Below are 18,467 nucleotides of genomic sequence, written 5' to 3' on the forward strand. Positions count from 1 at the left end.
CTGTGAGCTTGCATCCGGGAGATGGTGGGTTCAAATTGCCACTGTCGGCAGCCCTGAAGATGGTTTTCCTTGGTTTCCCATTTTTACACCAGGCAAATGCTGGATCTGTACCTTAATTAAGGCCACGGCTGCTTCCTTCCAATTCCTAGGCCTTTCCTATCCCATCGTCGCCATAAGATCTATCTGTGTCGGTGCGACGTAACTCCACTAGCAAAAAAAATAAAAATAACTTCCTTATAAAGGCTGAAGATGTCCCAGAGGCACAGCAAAACATGTTCCTCATGTAATTTAAATTCGGCTGTCTAGTAAATACATTACCGGGAAAGTTCGCTGTGCGGTTAGGGGCACACAGCAGTGAGCTCGCATCCGGGAGATAGTGAGTTTGAATCCCACTGTCGGCAGCCCTGAAGATGGTTTTCCGTGGTTTCCCATTTATACACCAGGCAAATGCTGGGGCTGTACCTTAATTAAGGCCGCAGCCACTTCCATTCCTAAGCCCTTCCTGTCCCATCGTCGCCATAAGACCTATCTGTGTCAGTGCGACGTAAAGCGAATAGCAAGTGAATATATTGATCAGTACTGAAAAGGTGAACTCCCTCGGTTTTTAATTACCGTATTTACTCGTGTATTTGTCCCTTTTTTTTTTTCACAAATTTGGGGCAGGGAGTTGAGGAGAGGGGAAATTACATGATATTTTCCAAGTTCAAGAAAAAGTTGTATGGCCATTTTAAAGAAAAATACAAGAAATACTGACTTGTAGGCAAGAGATGTTAATAAAGAACACATGTTTAATCATGCAACTCAGTAAATATATACATAAACAAAAGTATTATGCTAAAACTTGAAATAATGTTCGGTAGGTCGCGTGTAATCGTTTTTCACTTCTACGCTAATCACGGAAAAAAGAGGCCTGCTTTTGGGTTTAAGAGCACACTTGCTCTGCCGCACTCTCAACCACCTGCCAATGAGACAAAAAATTTGTTTTAAAATATCCACACCTTTAGATTATTTTACGTCATGCGAACACGAAGTAGAGACATGTGGCAACTTACCTTTCTCATGCATGATCACTCTCATCTGATGATTCAGCTTGTGGACTGTCGCGCTCATCATCGTCTTGTGTGTCTGAGTCTTCCATCCACATTACATTGTCGAGAGAATTGGATATGCTTGTGTTTTTTTTTTTTTTGTTGCTAATCACACATTCAGGGATCATAGCCCATTTGTCAGAATCCACTGGCACATCTGTTCGATTGGTGGTTTTTGAATTCTTCCTTTTGGTGTAAACCTATGTGCATTCATTGACATTCATTCCATATACAATTTACGTAGATAATCTTTGAAGGGCTTGTCACTGAAACATCGAGAGGCTAAAGAACAGATGTCAGACTGCCAGGTATAATTACGAGGTCCAGTTTCATCTCTGTAACTTTTTTCCCTTATGTCTCCCACAAGATGGCCTATTAAACTATCCAAAACAAGCATAGACTTCAGCTGTAATAAGGCTCCAGGATGTCTTCTCCGTACAGTATTCAGCCAGTCTTCCATCAATTCGCCGACCATATAACCCTTCTCCTGCACTCGAATGTAGATTCCTGGTGGGAAGAGTCTTCCGCTTAAAAATTATGTAAAGTGGCAACTTCCTAGTCTACTCTGATAGCTAACAAATATTACTGTGCACCTTATTTTCTCTGCTCGTGTACTTCTCACCAACACACAATGTGCACCTTTATTGGCATAAGCTTTTGGGCGGAAGCTGATGGAACTATCAGTATCAGTCTTCGAACGCTAGCGCTTTATCGCGTCAAGTGAGCCATCTGGTGACGAATGAACGTAGCGCTTCTACTTCTGTTATAATGTCTAAATTCAAACCTCATTTCTTGAGAAGCCTTTCTCATGAACAGTAGAGATTTTCTTCTGAAGGTGCAGAGCAAAGTTCTCTGCCAAATGTAAAGAATTTCACCTTATTTTCTTGACATGGCATAAGTCCAAAAGCCTATATCATGTCTATAACTACGGGCCATGAAAGCATCAATGTGCACCTATATTGCTAATTGTAGTGTTTTTCGGCCTGTCAAAAAACACCAGCGTTTGATCGACATTTCCAATCTGAGAAAGAACATAGTTGTTGTTCTGTTGTAGCCTGATGACAAATTTTTGAGATTCTAGTATCTTATCAGTGTACACTTCCAAAAGTCATTAACAGAGTGATGTTCTTCTTCGTAAGCTTAGTCCACTTCTTTGCATAAATCGTACTTCTCATCCTATACTGGCTTTAAATTTTGCGCACTGATTCTGTTCCTTCTCTCCGCCTCGCGCACTTTAATCTGCAACATTTCGTGTGTTCCTCTGTAAGCACGGTTTCTCAGTTCTGTCACATACTGTAGCACCTCCCCATCAATTTGTCTATATTTTCCACATTTCGGACCACAAAAAGACTGCAATGTTTTCTTAGCCACCATTAATTTTTCCCTATGGTTTCACCAGTATCATATTAACTTTGGATCGACTGAAAATTCTCGACCTGCAGAAGAAAGTACATGCAACTTAAATTCTGCTGTATAACTATTATGTTTATCCATCTTTGTTAGTTTTATTGCACTAAACGTTTTCACAATCTGCTCACGACCAAGGTAACTGCTGTACTGCCTGGAAGCTGGTTCAGCACAGGATTCCTGAACGCAGCAGTTGCGACACCACTCTACCCCCTGCGAGTGGGAAGGGGTTAAACCTTGACTGCTTGGAAAGCAGGTTTTGTAGGTTAGGACATACCTGTCAGCCCTCTTGATTTTTGAGGCTACTTTACAAATTTTTACCTCTTCTTCTGATCTTCTTAATTACTATTATTTGTTCCAAATTTTAATCAATTTGACCTCCAGTGATATATTTGTTAAAAAGAAAGCTCTGCAAATAATTCCCGTTCTCTAGGAGAATATCATAATTGCTTTGGTGATTTGCGCAACCTTAGTTTTGAGTTTAAGTTAAACTTCATGCTTTATCTTGCAAATGTAATTTTTCTATCATTTCTCACTTGGCAGTCAGCTCTACAGCTGGGAACTTGGGAGAATATTCGCCCCACAAGTCTGGCAGTAACTTGAGATGGTTGGTCAGCTGATCGGCCTAGGTGAGCTAAACAGAGGGTGGGGAAATTTTTCAGAGACAAATAAAATCAGGTTTTCAGTTCTGAAGAAACAGAACGGGGAAAATATGCAATAGAAGTAAATACTGTATTTTAAGAGTTATTTTACTTGCCGGTGAATATGCTGACACAAAGCTGTCATATTTGAGTACCTTCAAATACTACCGGACTGAGCTGGGATCAAACCCACTTTGGCTCAGAAGGCCAGCACTTCTTCGTCTGTGCCACTCAGCTTGCTTAGTGAATTTTGGAAGTATTAGGAAGTCAGTATGATGCAGAGATTTTAATTTTTGAGGTTACCCTGTTTATGGCTGTATTCCATACACACTGTTTTTGAAGTCTCATCTAAAGAAATGAGGGTCACATCATACTTACGGGTATAATGTTGGCTGATCACAATAGCATTGTTATGTGTCTCAAACAACATAAAACTCATTCATAGGTGTAATTTATTAATGGCTTAAAGCTCTTGTAATAGCAGGTTACTATTTCAGTTGAAGAGAGGTTGCTTACATTTAAAACAGAACTTGTCTAATTTCTAATGAGACAAGTAGAATGTTAAAAAAAATGTTGAATTTTGCTTGGTCTTCACCACTTATTTCTGCTAATTCTTGCTCTCAACAAATGTTTTTTCAGCTAGCCTGGAGCAGTTCCAGCTGCAGGAGAAAGACTTTCTGGCTCACGTGGACAGTACACGGTGGCTTCACTACATCTCGTTATGCTTGGCTAAAGCTGATGAGGCTGCAAAAGCCATGCATAATGATACTACGGTAGTCTTACAAGGTGAGCAAGAAGCCAGAACTTCAGAGTACATATTAAAAGATAAAATGTGTGTCATGTTGAAAGGAAAATTCTACTGTTTTGTGCAGAAGGTGATGGTCGAGATATGTGCTGTGTGGTGGCTAGCCTAGTCCAGATGTTGGTTGATCCTTATTGGCGTACACATGTGGGCTTCCAAACACTTGTGCAGAAGGAATGGGTTGTGATGGGGCATCCATTTGCTACTCGTTTGGCACATGTCTACCAAGAAGATTCAGAACAGGTAGGTGTTCCTGTAATTGTGATGTGTTCTGTTTGACAAGTGTTGGATGTTCAAGTTGCCATCTATTCTAAAATATAAAAGGCTTTGTCTCTCCACGATGCATCTCTCTTATTAAATAGTAGCATTTGCCTTTCAGTTTGACACAGGCATAAAAAGTTAGTTATCATGTACACTACTTGATCAAAAGTATCCATTTGATCAAAAGTATCCAGACACTCTTCGGTGCATTTAAAGTAGAGCCTAGATGTCACTTTGACCACCACTGCTGGTTTAAAAGGTGGCTAAGGGTTCGATGTTGTTCAGTGCTGTGAGATACGTGAAAACGTGAAGACGCAACTACAACAAAATCATGGCCAGGTAGGCGACGTGTTGACCAACGGGGATCATTGAACATTGAGGAAGGTGGTATAGGAAAATCACATGACTCTGTGTGATATCATCATCCTTGAATTCCACAGTGCCATGAATTGTGCAGTTAGTACCATGACTGTGTCCGGCTTCTTGGCTGAATGATCAGCGCAGTACTCTTCAGTTGAGTGGGCCCTGGGTTCGATTCCTGACCGGGTTGGTGATTTTAACCTTAAATGGTTATTTCCCTTGGCTTGGGGACTGGGTGTTTGAGCTGTCCCCGACATATCTGCAACTCTCACACCACCTGTAAAACTATCCTCCACCACAATAACACACAGTTTCCTATACACGGCAGATGCCGCCCACCCTCGTCGGAGGTTTGCCTTACAAGGACTGCACCCGGCTAGAAATAGCCTCACCAAATTGTTATTATACCACTTCTGTGTGCTGGGTGATACTAGGACTGGGGTTCAAGGCTTGGACACCCACTCATAAACCACACTTTTTGCTGGTGAATGCTAAGGGCTGTGTTTGCTAGTGGAAAGAGTGCTGCTACTGGTTTCTGGACAATTGGAGATATGTTATTTGAAGTAATGAATCCACACTGTATCGTGTGGCAGTCAGATGTGGTTTAGATATGGCAAATGATGTATGCCAGCGGCAGGGATAGGGAGGCAGTGTGCGGGGTGGTTTTTATGGAAGGGACTTGGACCTCTCATAATATTACCAAAGCACATTAAAGGTGGAAGGATATAATTACATTTTGACCAGCTGCATGTTGCCTGCAGTAGATGACCTATGCAAATATGATCACTGTGTGTACTCCCTACCATAAAGTGAGGTCTTTTCATGAGGGGTTTGTATACCCATATGAGGGAGGATAGGAAAACAAAATAGAGAAGGTATGAGAGCAGTATATCTAGATATACAGGTTGAACCTGAGTTCCAATGACAAACTTTCGGAGGTTGTTCAGGGATACCTTCTGAGTATGTTGGTATAAGGGATCCGTGTTCTCCAGTGGCTCATTACCAGGTTATTGCATTTCGTTTGGTTTGTTGCTCCAGTTAGCTTGTACCTGTATTGCACTGTAAATAATAATAATTATTATTACTATGAGGGGTCGAGTCATAAGTCATGGCAACTATTTTTTTTCTCGCGAACACGAGACAACATGGAAAATCTAAGATATGCAGTTGGAAATACAGGGCATGTACTTATGCATAGTGCCTGAAGACAATTTCTGACTTCAGGAGATTCTCGTAGGAAAGTGACAGAACACAGGCCATTGGTAAACATTGTTTTATTATGGTATAGACAGCAAATGGATCGTGTACAACAGGAAAGTCACAAACTTGGCATGGAAATTAATTGGAACAAGACAAAACTAATGATTGTCAACAAAGGTGCAGAGATTCAGCTGCCACAGCACCTTAACAATCTCCAAAGAGTCTGTCAGTTTCCTTATCTTGGTTCAATAACCGTGGATAAAAGTAGCTGTGAAGAAGAAATCAAACGTCGCATCATTCTAGGACGTACAGTATGGCAAAATTAAAAATCTGGCAAGATAGAGCAATATCTATGAATACGAAGAAAAGATTAGTCCATTCGCTTGTGGCTTGTGTTCTTGATCTTCTTGTGTGGATGCGAAACTTGGACCATAAAAGCTAAAGACAGGAACCGAATCAACGCCTTTGCAATGTGGTGTTGGAGAAGGATGTTGCGAATACCGTGGACAGCCAGGCGAACAAATGATTCTGTCATCCGGGAAATTGGAATACAAGAAAGTTTATGCCAAGTTGTGTACCAGAGAATCCTGCAATGCTTTGGTCACGTTATGAGAAGAGAGGATGACAACCTGGAAAAATTAATTGTCCAAGGAAAAGTTTCTGGCACAAGGACATGAGGATGGGTCGCAAAAAAGATGGGTTGATCAAGTACGAGAGATCATGGACTTACCATGGAGAGTTACTGTCCGGAAAATGCAAGTACGTACAGAATGGTATCAGCTTATAAAAGAAACAACAAAGTCCTTGGGTCACGATACTCATTCACGAGTGGAACGACTGGAGAGAGAGAGAAAGAGAGAGACAGCAAATACACAAGACTACATACAAAGGACAGATCTCCACTGGTGACAGGTTTTCGAAATAATCATCCAAGGTTTCCACTGTGCGTTGCCAGCAGTGGGGCAGGCGCTGAATACCATTTGCTGCATGTGTATCGCTAACGTGTGACACCTCTCTCCGAAATGATGTTACGATGTCCTCTTTGTTAGCAAACCGTTGTCCACCTAATGCTTCCCGCAGCTCTGCATGGCATTGGCGTGCACTTCTGCCGCAGAGAACTGCTATTTTAATATACGATCATTGCTCCTGCTTGTTGACTTCCATTTTGTGACTCTCTTACTCACACACTGAACTTGGGGGCATGCTTAGACCCACACTGTTATTTACATACACCATCTAGTGGCAGCATATGCAAGTACATACCGTACGTTTCCAAATGCATATCTTAGATTTTCCGTGTTGTCTCCTGTTCGCGAGAAAAAAAGTAGTTGCCATGACTTATGACTCAACCTCCGTATAATAATGTTATTTTCTTTACAGCCATCCTAATTGCTACTTCTTGAAAGATGCCGGGATGTCAGAATTTTGTCTTGCAGGAGTTCTTTAACATGTTAGACATTTAAAAACTCTTTAAAGGCCACCAACCTGGGCAGGATTTGAACCTGTGAACCCATGTCCTCTGCTGTGATTGTGGTACTTGACATTTTGAACAATACCTGTGAGGGAACAGTTCTGCATTTGTTACGTACTGTACTGTACAGTACACTGACAGAACAGATTGAACACATTGTGATAAAAGTGTAGGCCCTTCGTGTTTCGTCTGAGGGTTGTTGCATAACTTGCTCGTTTGTGTTGTATGTTTTGGTTACTGCAAATTACAGGCTTTTTCACTATTGTGAAAGTATTTTCACATAAACAAGGATGATTCAGGTAAAAAACCAAATAAATCATAATTACATTATTGCTCTGTAATGAGCCACCGGAGACTACAGGTCTCTTATACCAATGTACTCGTAAGGTATCCGTGAACAACCTCCGAAAGTTTGTCGGTGGTGTTTGAGTTCACCCTTTATATGTGCCCCATAAGCAGAGTAAATGCACAGTCAGTTCAATCAATTAATATGTTCAGTGCGGATCACGCGTTGCACGCGTCGCTAGTTTACGGGCATGTGTGGGGCACACGTCTCATGGGTCATGGGGCGGGTGCTAGGAAATGTGAATCACAGGTTTCCCACGTGGTAAGAAAGACACTCCTTGTCATCCCACACATCGTGTAAGTCCATTCTACTGGTAGGTTCATCCCTAACCAAATTTGCGCATGTGTATTTCCTATCCATAGTTTTCGTTATATGTCATTCTTTTTGGGATCTTTGTGCAGCAAGACAACTTCAGTGTGAGGTAAGACACTGCATTTTATGTTTTATTATTACTTCAAGAGAATTTTGAGTAATTCAGTTTTTAAAGTAAAGAAATTCCACTTCTACAATAAGTTCAGCGAAAGGACTGAACTTGTAATTGTCATTTATTCTTGCATCATATTTATGAGTAACATGAAAGAACTTGTAGTAGTCATTTTTTACTGCATCATGGTGATGCTCATTTTATCATTTTATTTATATTTTGTCCAGATGGCCGACAATGCAGTTCCTTCAACATCACAAAGCCCACCCAATAAAAGGCGCACTTGGACAGAGGAAATATCGCCTCTGCAGTTTTGAAATGATAAAGACGTAACATTACTTGACAGTCTCAGAGATGAGTCGGATGATGCGATGGAGTTTTTCAACTCAGAAATAGTCGGAAATTTTGGATGAGGATGAAACAGTTAGGAATCTTGAAAGTAGTTCTGACGTTCCTTCACATGAAGAAAAGCAACTCGCTGTTCCTGGCAAAGAATCTCCACAATCGTGACGGGTATTGGCATCTTCTACTGCAAGTAAGGGGCATCCTACTCAACCCTGCTTAGTATCAAAAATTCAGTTTTCGGGCAACAGGACTCAGTGATCTGACCGCAGTTGACTCCTTATAGCTGTTTTACAACTTTTTTTATCCCACAATTTTTTTAATTTCTGGCTGAGAAATGTAACGATTATTCGGTGTACGTTCTGTTTGAAAGCCAGGAGAAAAGGTCGAGAATCAGTGACTGGAAGGACACCACTGATGAGGAAATGAAAACTATCATAAGCGTAGTGTTTCATGCAGAATTGATTCGCCTGAACCGTATAAATGACTGTTAGAAGAAACGTTATTTATTTTGTTTGTTGCTTTGCAAATTCAAGAGATAGGTTTTTGCTGCTTTTGAGAGGTTTGCATTTCCAAAGAGAGCAAATGTCAACAATGCCCAATGACAGATTATTTCAATAATAAAAGTAACAAATTGTGTCATCCATCCTGCGAGTTCTCCATAGACGAGAGCATGGTGTCTTCAAGATGGAAACAATATATTCAAGGCAAATGCCTTAAATATGCTATGAAATTATATGTTTTGGCTCAGCCGAATGACCTTATCCACACGATTCATATATAGGGTGGGGGTAAAGATCATGAGGTCAGGGGCATGCTGTGAAAGTGGTGAACAAGTTACTGACAGGGATGTAAGGGAAAGGATAATTTCTACAACTCTGTTGGCCTTACAGAAGAGCTGCTCCAAAAGCAGGGTAATCCACCAGAAGTTGTAGCCAGTTGGTTGAAGAGGGGTGAAGTGATCAACCATTACACACAGGAAGGGGTATTTGTAATACATCTATATATATAAAATAAGAGTTTTGTCTGTGCATTGCTCAGAATCTGAAAATAATGGTACTTCTGTATCGGTCATGTCCATAGCAACAAGAAAATGCACTTTTTACTTTTCCGTAATGTCTGTCTGTCTGTCTGTCTGTCTGTCTGTCTGTCTGTCTGTCTGTCTGTCTGTCTGTCTGTCTGTCTGTCTGTCTGTCTGTCTGTCTGTCTGTCTGTCTGTCTGTCTGTCTGTCTGTCTGTAGGTACACGCATCACAAGAAAACGGTTGAAGAGAATTTAATGAAAATCGGTATGTGAAGTCGGGGGATGAGCCTCTACAATCTAGGCTGTAAATCATTTTACTCACGCTAAGTGAAATGGTAGTTTAGGGGAAGGCCTAAAATTGAATTCTTAACTATTTATGATATTAGTGGTCTAATGAAAATTGGTATGTGAAGTCGGGGGATGAGCCTCTACAATCTAGGCTATAAATCATTTTACTTACGCTGAGTGAAATGGTAGTTTAGGGGAAGGCCTAAAATTGAATTCTCTACTATTTATGTTATTAGTGGTCGTATTTTAAAGAAAATGGGTATGCAAATTTGAGGAATAAGTTGCTACAATCTAGGCTATCAATAATTGTATTCACGCTGAGAAAAATGGTAGTTTAGGGGAAGGCTTAAAATTTAATTCTCAAATATTATTGTTATTAGTAGTCCTATCTTGATGAAAATCGGTATGCAAAGTCCGGAAATAAGTCGCTATAGTCTAGGCTGCAAATTATTTTTTTCACGCTGAGTGAAATGGTAGTTTTGGGGAAGGCCTAAAATGTAATTCTCAAATATTTCTTATTAGAGGTGTAATCGATGAATGCTACATAACTAAGGTTACCGTATATAGTATTAAATTTCCTATTATTCATGTCGTATACATTGTTACCATACTGGCTATGATCACAAAGATATTCATGAATTTGGATTTTTGTTACTAAGTCCAAATCAGCGACGAGTTATGAGAAAATGGGTAAACAGTATTTAATGAAAATCGGTATGTAAAGTCGGAGAATAAGAAACTACAGTTTACGGCATAAAATATTTTACAAATCACAGAGTCGAAAGAAAACTAAATGTGAAGGCCTACAATATAGAAAGCTCATAACATTGATCAACAATAACATTACATTGACCGTTGTTTGTCGTGATGTGCTTCGTGTCTTCTGTTGCCCTCGTCTGCGGTAGATAGGATTACTGCTGCGTACAGAGTATTTTTATTTGATTTACGTCGCACCGACATAGATAGGTTTTATGGTGATGATGGGATAGGAAAGGGCTAGGAGTGCCTTAGGCCTTAATTAAGGTACAGGCCCAGCATTTGACTGGTGTGAAAGTGGGAAACCACGGAATACCATCTTCAGCGCTGCCGACAATGGGGTTCGAATCCACTATCTCTCGGATGCAAGCTCACAGCTGCGCACCGCTAACCACACGGTCAACTCGCCCAGTCGTACAGAGTGTAACAGCCTGCCTGAATATTGATGGGAAGTAGCTGGGGAGTTAGGTAACTTTCTTCTTTAGCATGCCATTCCCCTGGTTTATAAATTTTCTGATACTACTGGTACGTAATACACTGGATCATCATAGCATTCGGGCTATTCAATCCCTACTCTGAGGCACTGATTGGAATGAACAGTGTGCATATTTAGCGGAATAATGGCAGATGAGTGTTCATAGTAATCTGCGGCCTGGTCATCCCAGCTCTGGAAGTTTGGACTATTAGATTGGCACTGCAATCTAATCGGAGCACTGTTCGTTAAAAGTGATAAAACGTGCGGCTTTCCATTTGATCGAGTATTTTATATGATAGCATTGCTTTTAATCGCTACATTCATACTTACGTTTTTGTAATGACCTATGGAATTTCAGTTAGGAAAACCACAAAGTCAGTCTTTCTGAGAATCCCGTAGTGAAGCACGGGTACATCAGCTAGTGGAAAGATAAAAAAGAGATTTTCTCATAATTTCCAGCGTATTTGGAGGTGATTTGGTTGACACCACAAACAAGCGTGGACAGAAGAAAATTAAGCCCTAAATAATTGTGGAGTATAATAATTTCATGTGGCTATTTCTAGCCGAGTGCAGCCCTTGTAAGGCAGACCCTCCGATGAGGGTGGGCGGCATCTGCCATTTTGTAGGTAACTGTGTGTTATTGTGGTGGAGGATAGTGTGGTGTGTGAGTTGCAGGGATGTTGGGGACAGCACAAACACCCAGGCCCCGGACGATTGGAATTAACCAATTAAGGTTAAAATCCCCGACCCGGCCGGGAATCGAACCCGGGTCCCTCTGAACTGAAGGCCAGTATGCTGACCATTCGGCCAACGAGTCGGACATTGTGGAGTATAACAAACGTATAAAGGGTGTTGATAGACAGGATCAGATGTTAGCCTATTATCCACAGACCCAGAAATCAATTTGTTGGTTCAAGAAACTTGGGATACATTTATTTCACATGATTTTAAATCGTGTACAGTAGAACCCTGTTTTAACGTGCCCACTTTTAAGGAATTCCCGCTTTTAACGAAGATTCGTAATGCCCAGCCAAATCACCATAAGCACAGTGTTATTTAAACCCTCTTCTAACGAACCCTGATTTAAGGAAAGGTCCGCTTCTAAGGAATATATTTCACATAAATTACGATCTCACATCCCGTTGTAATGAAAATTTGCAATCATATACTTTCCTCTAAACTTGTTTTAAGTGTTAATTAACTTTTGTTTTTACATAATCTTGGTTCGAAGTTAATGCGCTAAATGAAAGCGCTCCTTTAGCGATGCGTGGAATCGGCGCGGCCTCTGGAAATCACTGTTACCGGCAAGCAGCAGTCACTATCATGCTAGACGCTGTTGGTTAGTTATGTCCATTGAACTGTAGGTGGCACTGGAATCACGGCTATATGGGAGCGAGGTGCAATTTCCGGTGAGGCTAACTGTTCGCCCTGGTGGCATGACTGATGTACGTGTACATGTCGCGAAACCCAACTAACTTCACGAGATATAAACATTTAGGCAGAAGGTCTCTTGCAAACTTCACGTGATTTACAGTGAAAGATATATTTCAGAAGATTAAAAGCAATTAGAAACTGAAAATGGCTATGGATAATGAACAATGAAAATGTATTCTAGAAAAAATTACGGAATAAGTAGAAAGTCGTGCCTTCTGTGGCTTACGTTGCCTGAACAGTCATCGATAGACCCCAAGTGTAAGCATACGAAATGTAGAGCTGTTCAAGCTCTACAAAAAAGTCTTGGAGGGCATATACTTACCTGTAACCATTTGCCCTTTAGAGCGAATTTAGTTCAAAGTCGGCAGTAAAACAGTAACACTTTTCAAATAAATAAATAAATAAATAAATAAATAGTGATTTTTCCCAATTTTTACATCCAAATAGTGTTTAATCTCCTCTAGGCTAATTAAGGATTAAAATAACCTTTAAAGTACATAATTTGCATGAACGGTTCTGGAGTTAGGACCGTTTTAGTTGGGGTGGGTCGCTACTTAGCATTAAAATATCCATTTAAAAAATTATTAATTTCATATCGTACATCAAGCCTGTGAGATTTCTACCATCATATTTCAGAGCATCCATAATAATGGCAATCAATAATAACAACTATAGTAATTTTAATAATAAATTTAAAAATGCATAAATAATCCCATAATGAAATTAAATATCATATGTCCAGTCATTATCTGAAAAAGGAAAATCTTCACTAACTATAGTTCAATGGTTATGTCGCCAGTGAGGTCAGCTGCCTTAACCTATAGCCTCAGCGCTTGTGCACCGGCCAGGCATTTCCATCTCGTGACTCCAATCACGCTTAGAAATCACACGGAGGGCGCAGACTGAAGAATATCTCCAGCTTCATTCACTGTTTTTGTTCCTGTGTTGTTGCAAGTTGTGCTACGAGTTACAGTTGTGTCTGTGATAAGAGTTGTACTGCGAGTTACGATGGACTACGTTAATTATGGCTGTTAAATGTAAGAAGCTGACTCTTCAACAAAAGATCGACATCATTAGTGATGTTGAAAGGGATAGCCAAGTACCTTTGTCACAGATGGCGAGAAAAATATGACTTGGCACCCTGTAAACTATTTAGCATCATGAAACAGGAGGAAGCTATTCTGACCGTGGAAGTAGAGTGTAGTTCTGGGGTAAAAATACGGAAGAATATTCGTTCTTCGCCGTACGAGGAATCTGAAAACATTTTAATGAAATGGTTCGAGGGGAAAAAGGAGTGAGAACGCTCCAATTGACGGGAACACACTTAAACCAAAAGCTTAAGAAGTTGCATTATTTTAAGCTGGGTTTGGTCGATTTCCATGCTTCTAATGGCTGATTTGATTGGCCTAAAAAAGGGCACAATCTTTCGTTCCAAAACGTGCAGCGATTGTGCAGAAGTTAATGACGATACAGCTGTGCACTAGAAAATGAATACGTTGCCTCGACTTCTTGAAAGACGTGATGCTAAGGATATTTTTAATGCCCATTAAACAGGAGTGTTTTGCAATATGCTCCCTTCCAAGATATACGCTATTTGTGGAGAAAAATGCCAGGGAGGCATATCCTAGCCTCATCACCACAGATGGATGTTGGAGACCTTCGTGACAATGCAAAAAGACAAAGTACTGAAGAGGAAGAAGAGGACCCAGCAGAACCAACTTTTGGGGCAGCAGTGGAGGGACTGCATATTGTCTGCTGGTACCTCTCTTTCAACGTTGATGACTTCATCAGCAGTCTCAACCAGATTGAGAGAAAACTTGTTTCCGAGAGACATTGGGCAAGAGGAAGCAAACTACTGTACTGAACTATTTCAGAAAGTGAAAGTTAATATGCTTATTCTCACGATTCTCATGGCCTATTTTTCACAAAACTCTTTAAAATCAAATTAGGCCTCTGTTCCTTCAAGTTAAAATTGCAAGTTAGTAATACCTATTTATATTTTCCTTGCTGCAGGTTGTGCTCCCAAAGGTCCACTAACGAATTTGTTACATGTGCTGTTTTTGTAAATATTTTCTGTTATTCTTGAGTTAATTTGAGTTTTTAGTATTAATATGTTCATTTATTATTTCTTAACATTACATTAGTTAAAGACATAAATGTATGATTATTTCTTGTGACATATAGCCTATTTTCTTTGAACCCTCTTTTAAGGAAGAAATATCAAATCCCCTTGAGATTCGCTAAAAAGGGGTTCTGCTGTTTTTCCTGTACAACATGTACAGCAGAGAGAAGAAATTTGATTTCTATGATTTTCACTTGGAAATAGTTTCGAACTTGCTACCAGAGCCACCAGAAAATTAACACCGTTATGCAATTTACTTGTCAGAGTACTTGCCTAAACCCCTAAACAAGAAGATGCAAAGGATATGCTGCAGACTTTATAGCAGAAAGTACAAAATTAGGAAGGACTCCATTTTTGGATGTTCAGGTGGCCCGAGCTTTCTTGGCTTTTGCCTAACGCCTTGTTTTAGGGAATATCATGGGTATAAGTAATGATTTTAAGAAAAGCTTGACTTCTAGATGGTTGTTCTCTTCATTTATAGTTTTACCTTATTTATATTATTATCCCCACTGTTCACTAAAGAAAGACTGTTTGTTGTTACATTCATTTATCACTTGTGTTAGCTATAGGGTCTGATGTTTGTTGTTATATTGATCATTTGTATTACCTAAAGCATTTCATTTTTTTTTTTTAATTCTTTAATAGAGAAGGGTAAATATGAATACATTTATGTTTGTAATAATACTTTATGCATTTGTTCTTTATCCGCAGTAAATAATGCACAGTGATCTTTCTATGCACGTGATGCATGATCCGCCTGATGACCAGTATTACCTCTTGATTTCAACCACCGTGCGGGTCACGCACCAGGTGCGTCATTGGGATGAGTCCACGAGTTCAATAGGTCAACTGTTCTAAAGAATCTACAAGATCCCAGTTACATACTTCAATTATATTAAATTGTACTCTATATATATATATATATATATATATAATACAATATATATATATATATACACATTTTCGCAACCAAAACAATTACAGACTGGATCATTAAGCTATTCACCGAGTTCCGTCGGCATTTGAAAGCACAGTGCCGGACATTCAGTATGTTGCGCTGATCTTCAGGAGCTAGAAATTTGCTTCAATCAAGCAACTCGTCTTCGACTTCTACACAATTTTGGGACTTCACATTTATTAAATTGCGTTGTGACTTCGCGCCTGATAGTATATGCAGGCTGGCTCACTTAACTGTTCTCCTCTTCTCTAAACCTTTTGAGACACAGTGCCGAACTTTGCGTGTGTTTTGCTACTATTCAGAAGATTACGTCTTACTTCATATAAGTGACTGACCTCCTACTTCTAGATTTTACGATTAAAAATCGCGCAGTGCCAATCCCCATTATCTTATATTGCTTCTTCAACTGTTTTTGTGAAAGACTCGTCCTTTAATTTCTTATTTACCTATGTATTGTTTTTGAATTTTATTCGGCTTATGATGACCCAGATTGGGGTTGAAACCGGTACCGCTTCTGCTTATAATTAAATAGGAATGTAACACTACATTTCTTATTTACTTGTATTGAATAGGTTGAACTACGTTATTTGTTATTTCAATTCAATTGTAAAACATTATTTACAAGCAAAACAGTAGGGATTAATATTACAATAAAATCATTTTTATCAATAACAAGAGTGTTGTGAGAATAATGTATGAGGAACAAAATAGATAGGAGGAAACAAAGTTTCTATTCAAATAAGAAATGAATGACGAGAAGGGCATACACTTCCTAACTTTGGTACAGATGCATTCCTGAACATTTGCCTTCCAGATGTTAAACATGACATAGATAGAAGGGGACATATAGTTAAAGAATATGCACAGAACTCCCTGAATTAAAGGTTACAACTTAATACATACAGCAAAGTGAAAGTCTTACAAGGTCGTCCTCCAAAATACACGAGGTTACTGAATCTACTAAAGGAGAATGTATGTTCGAAAATGGTGGTGGGTGGGGGAGAAGGAAGAGGAGGGTTCCTAAACCCAACACAACTGAAATTTAAGAGGAAGTTCCACCAGAATTCATAGCCTGAATATGCATTGGTTTCGTACTTTGAAATGTAAGTGCACAGTTAGCTGCTTATGAAGCAATAAAACATCTTTAGCGTAAATAGAATGCTGATGATTTTTCCAAAATGTGTTTCCATTAGCTGCCGGACTGACTCTCAGAGACAACTCTCCAGACTTTGAAGATAATCCTAGGAATACAGGAAGTAATATCAATGAAAGACAATAAATAAATAAATATATATTTGTAGGCAGAGGCCGTCAAGAAAGTTTAGGATAGTGTGATGTCATAGCGCGAGAGAGAGACAAAACAGGTAATCTCTGTACCCAGCTACAAGCAAGGGAAAGGATGTGTATGAGCAAGATAGTAGCTCAGGAATGCCAAAGTTAGCAGGCAGACAGCATACGGGTAAGGCGAGGCACACATAACCATAGTAACATGTCGCACTGGCCTGTCTAGAACCCTGATCTCAAGCGTATCGAATGTCTCTGAGATGAGCTAAAATAGCAACTTCACTCCGATACCCCAATTACCAACATCTCTAACTACGCATGTTACAGCAGTGCAGGAAGAATGGTCTACCATTCCACCAGAGATGTTCCAACACCTGGTAGACAGTCTCTCCTGTCGAGCTCCAGCTGTAATAGAGGTCAAGGGTGGGAGGATGGAATGGCCCACCTCCATCCCAAATTAGTGTCTACTGCTGGGCAGTATATCCGAGGAACACTTAGAGGTCTCTTTTAAGAAGGTGTCTGGGTACTTTTAATCAGATAGTGTACTGTACAGTATTGTGAGCTGGAGTGGTTTTATATTATTAAGAAATGCCAGAATGTTTGTTAATATTACCATAGTTTCTAAAATAATATGACTGAAGCATTATGCATTTTAGAAATTAATTGAGATTGGGTGAAAGACAGTACCTGAAACTCTGTGGTATATGGTTTTCTTTCTTTTCAGTCTCCAGTATTCCTTGTGTTCCTGGACTGTGTGTGGCAGTTAACCCAGCAGTTCCCTACAGCATTTGAGTTCACAGAGACGTTCCTTACCACTGTCTGGGACTCAGCCCATATATCAATTTTTGATACATTCTTGTTTGATTGTGAAAGGGATCGTTTGTTGGCTGACATGGTAAGCAGTGAGTTTTCATTTGATATACTATTTTCCAGGTCATGTCAGTTCATTATTTCATGTTTGTGAAAGGTTATTTGCAAATGAATTCTAAAAAACTGGAATGTTATAGACAATTATAAAGGTAGTATGAATGTCCACTCTCTTGGGTTAATAATACTGATAAACATCTTAAAATAGCAGAAGCACTTATTTGAATGGCTTCAGTATTTAGAATGTTGGTAGATTACCTTGTTCTTCATACTTTCCTCTTATACTACATATTAGTTCATTCTTATGTCAGGTCAATCCTTGATCAGAGCATTAGACACACTCTGCTAAGTCTTCCTCCCTTTCCTATCCCTCCATTGTCAGCACCTTAGTCATCCCTTCCAAAACATTTGTAGTCTACAGCATCACCTCACACTGGACCCTTCTTCTTCTTCTCTGATGAAGACATAATCATGAAATTTCCTTTCTCCTTAACGTCATTCTACTCTGTGTCATTCATATCCTTAAGTAAGTAACTCTCTCTTTCTTTATTTTCTTTCCCCAAGTGTGGCTAAGGGGAGTATTACACATTTCATAATGTGGATATCAGGAGAACTAAGGTGCAAGTTAGGTGTAAGTTATTGCTATGTTCAGGAAATATATCATTGTTTCAAAATAACTGGTAGATATCATTAACTTGTTTAAAAAAAAAAAAATTGTTGAGGTAGCTGAAATTCAGTTACGTTGTAAGTATAGTTTGTAGAGTAGTGACTGCAGGCTTAGCCCGTTGCTGTCCATCTCTCGCTCTTCCAGCAGTATGGGTCATACACAGGACTCTCTCTTTGGCTTTGGCGCATCAGTGACATGCAGTGCTCATAACAGGAATTGTATTGCCGTATTTTCTCGCATAATTAACACCC

The 18,467-nt window shown here is 39.6% G+C and overlaps 1 protein-coding gene across 1 annotated transcript in view; it reads left to right on the forward strand.

The window, feature by feature from the left end:
- LOC136875686 (myotubularin-related protein 10-B) overlaps positions 1 to 18,467 on the forward strand; it is a 107,764-nt gene that overhangs the window by 57,522 nt on the left and 31,775 nt on the right. Inside the window, exons 9-11 of the mRNA XM_067149245.2 lie at positions 3,776 to 3,922; positions 4,009 to 4,181; positions 17,407 to 17,577. Coding sequence (XP_067005346.2) covers positions 3,776 to 3,922; positions 4,009 to 4,181; positions 17,407 to 17,577 — 491 coding nt within the window. The remainder of the gene's footprint in view (positions 1 to 3,775; positions 3,923 to 4,008; positions 4,182 to 17,406; positions 17,578 to 18,467) is intronic.

The sequence above is a fragment of the Anabrus simplex genome, chromosome 1 (genome assembly GCF_040414725.1).
Source record: "Anabrus simplex isolate iqAnaSimp1 chromosome 1, ASM4041472v1, whole genome shotgun sequence".
Taxonomy (NCBI): domain Eukaryota; kingdom Metazoa; phylum Arthropoda; class Insecta; order Orthoptera; family Tettigoniidae; genus Anabrus; species Anabrus simplex.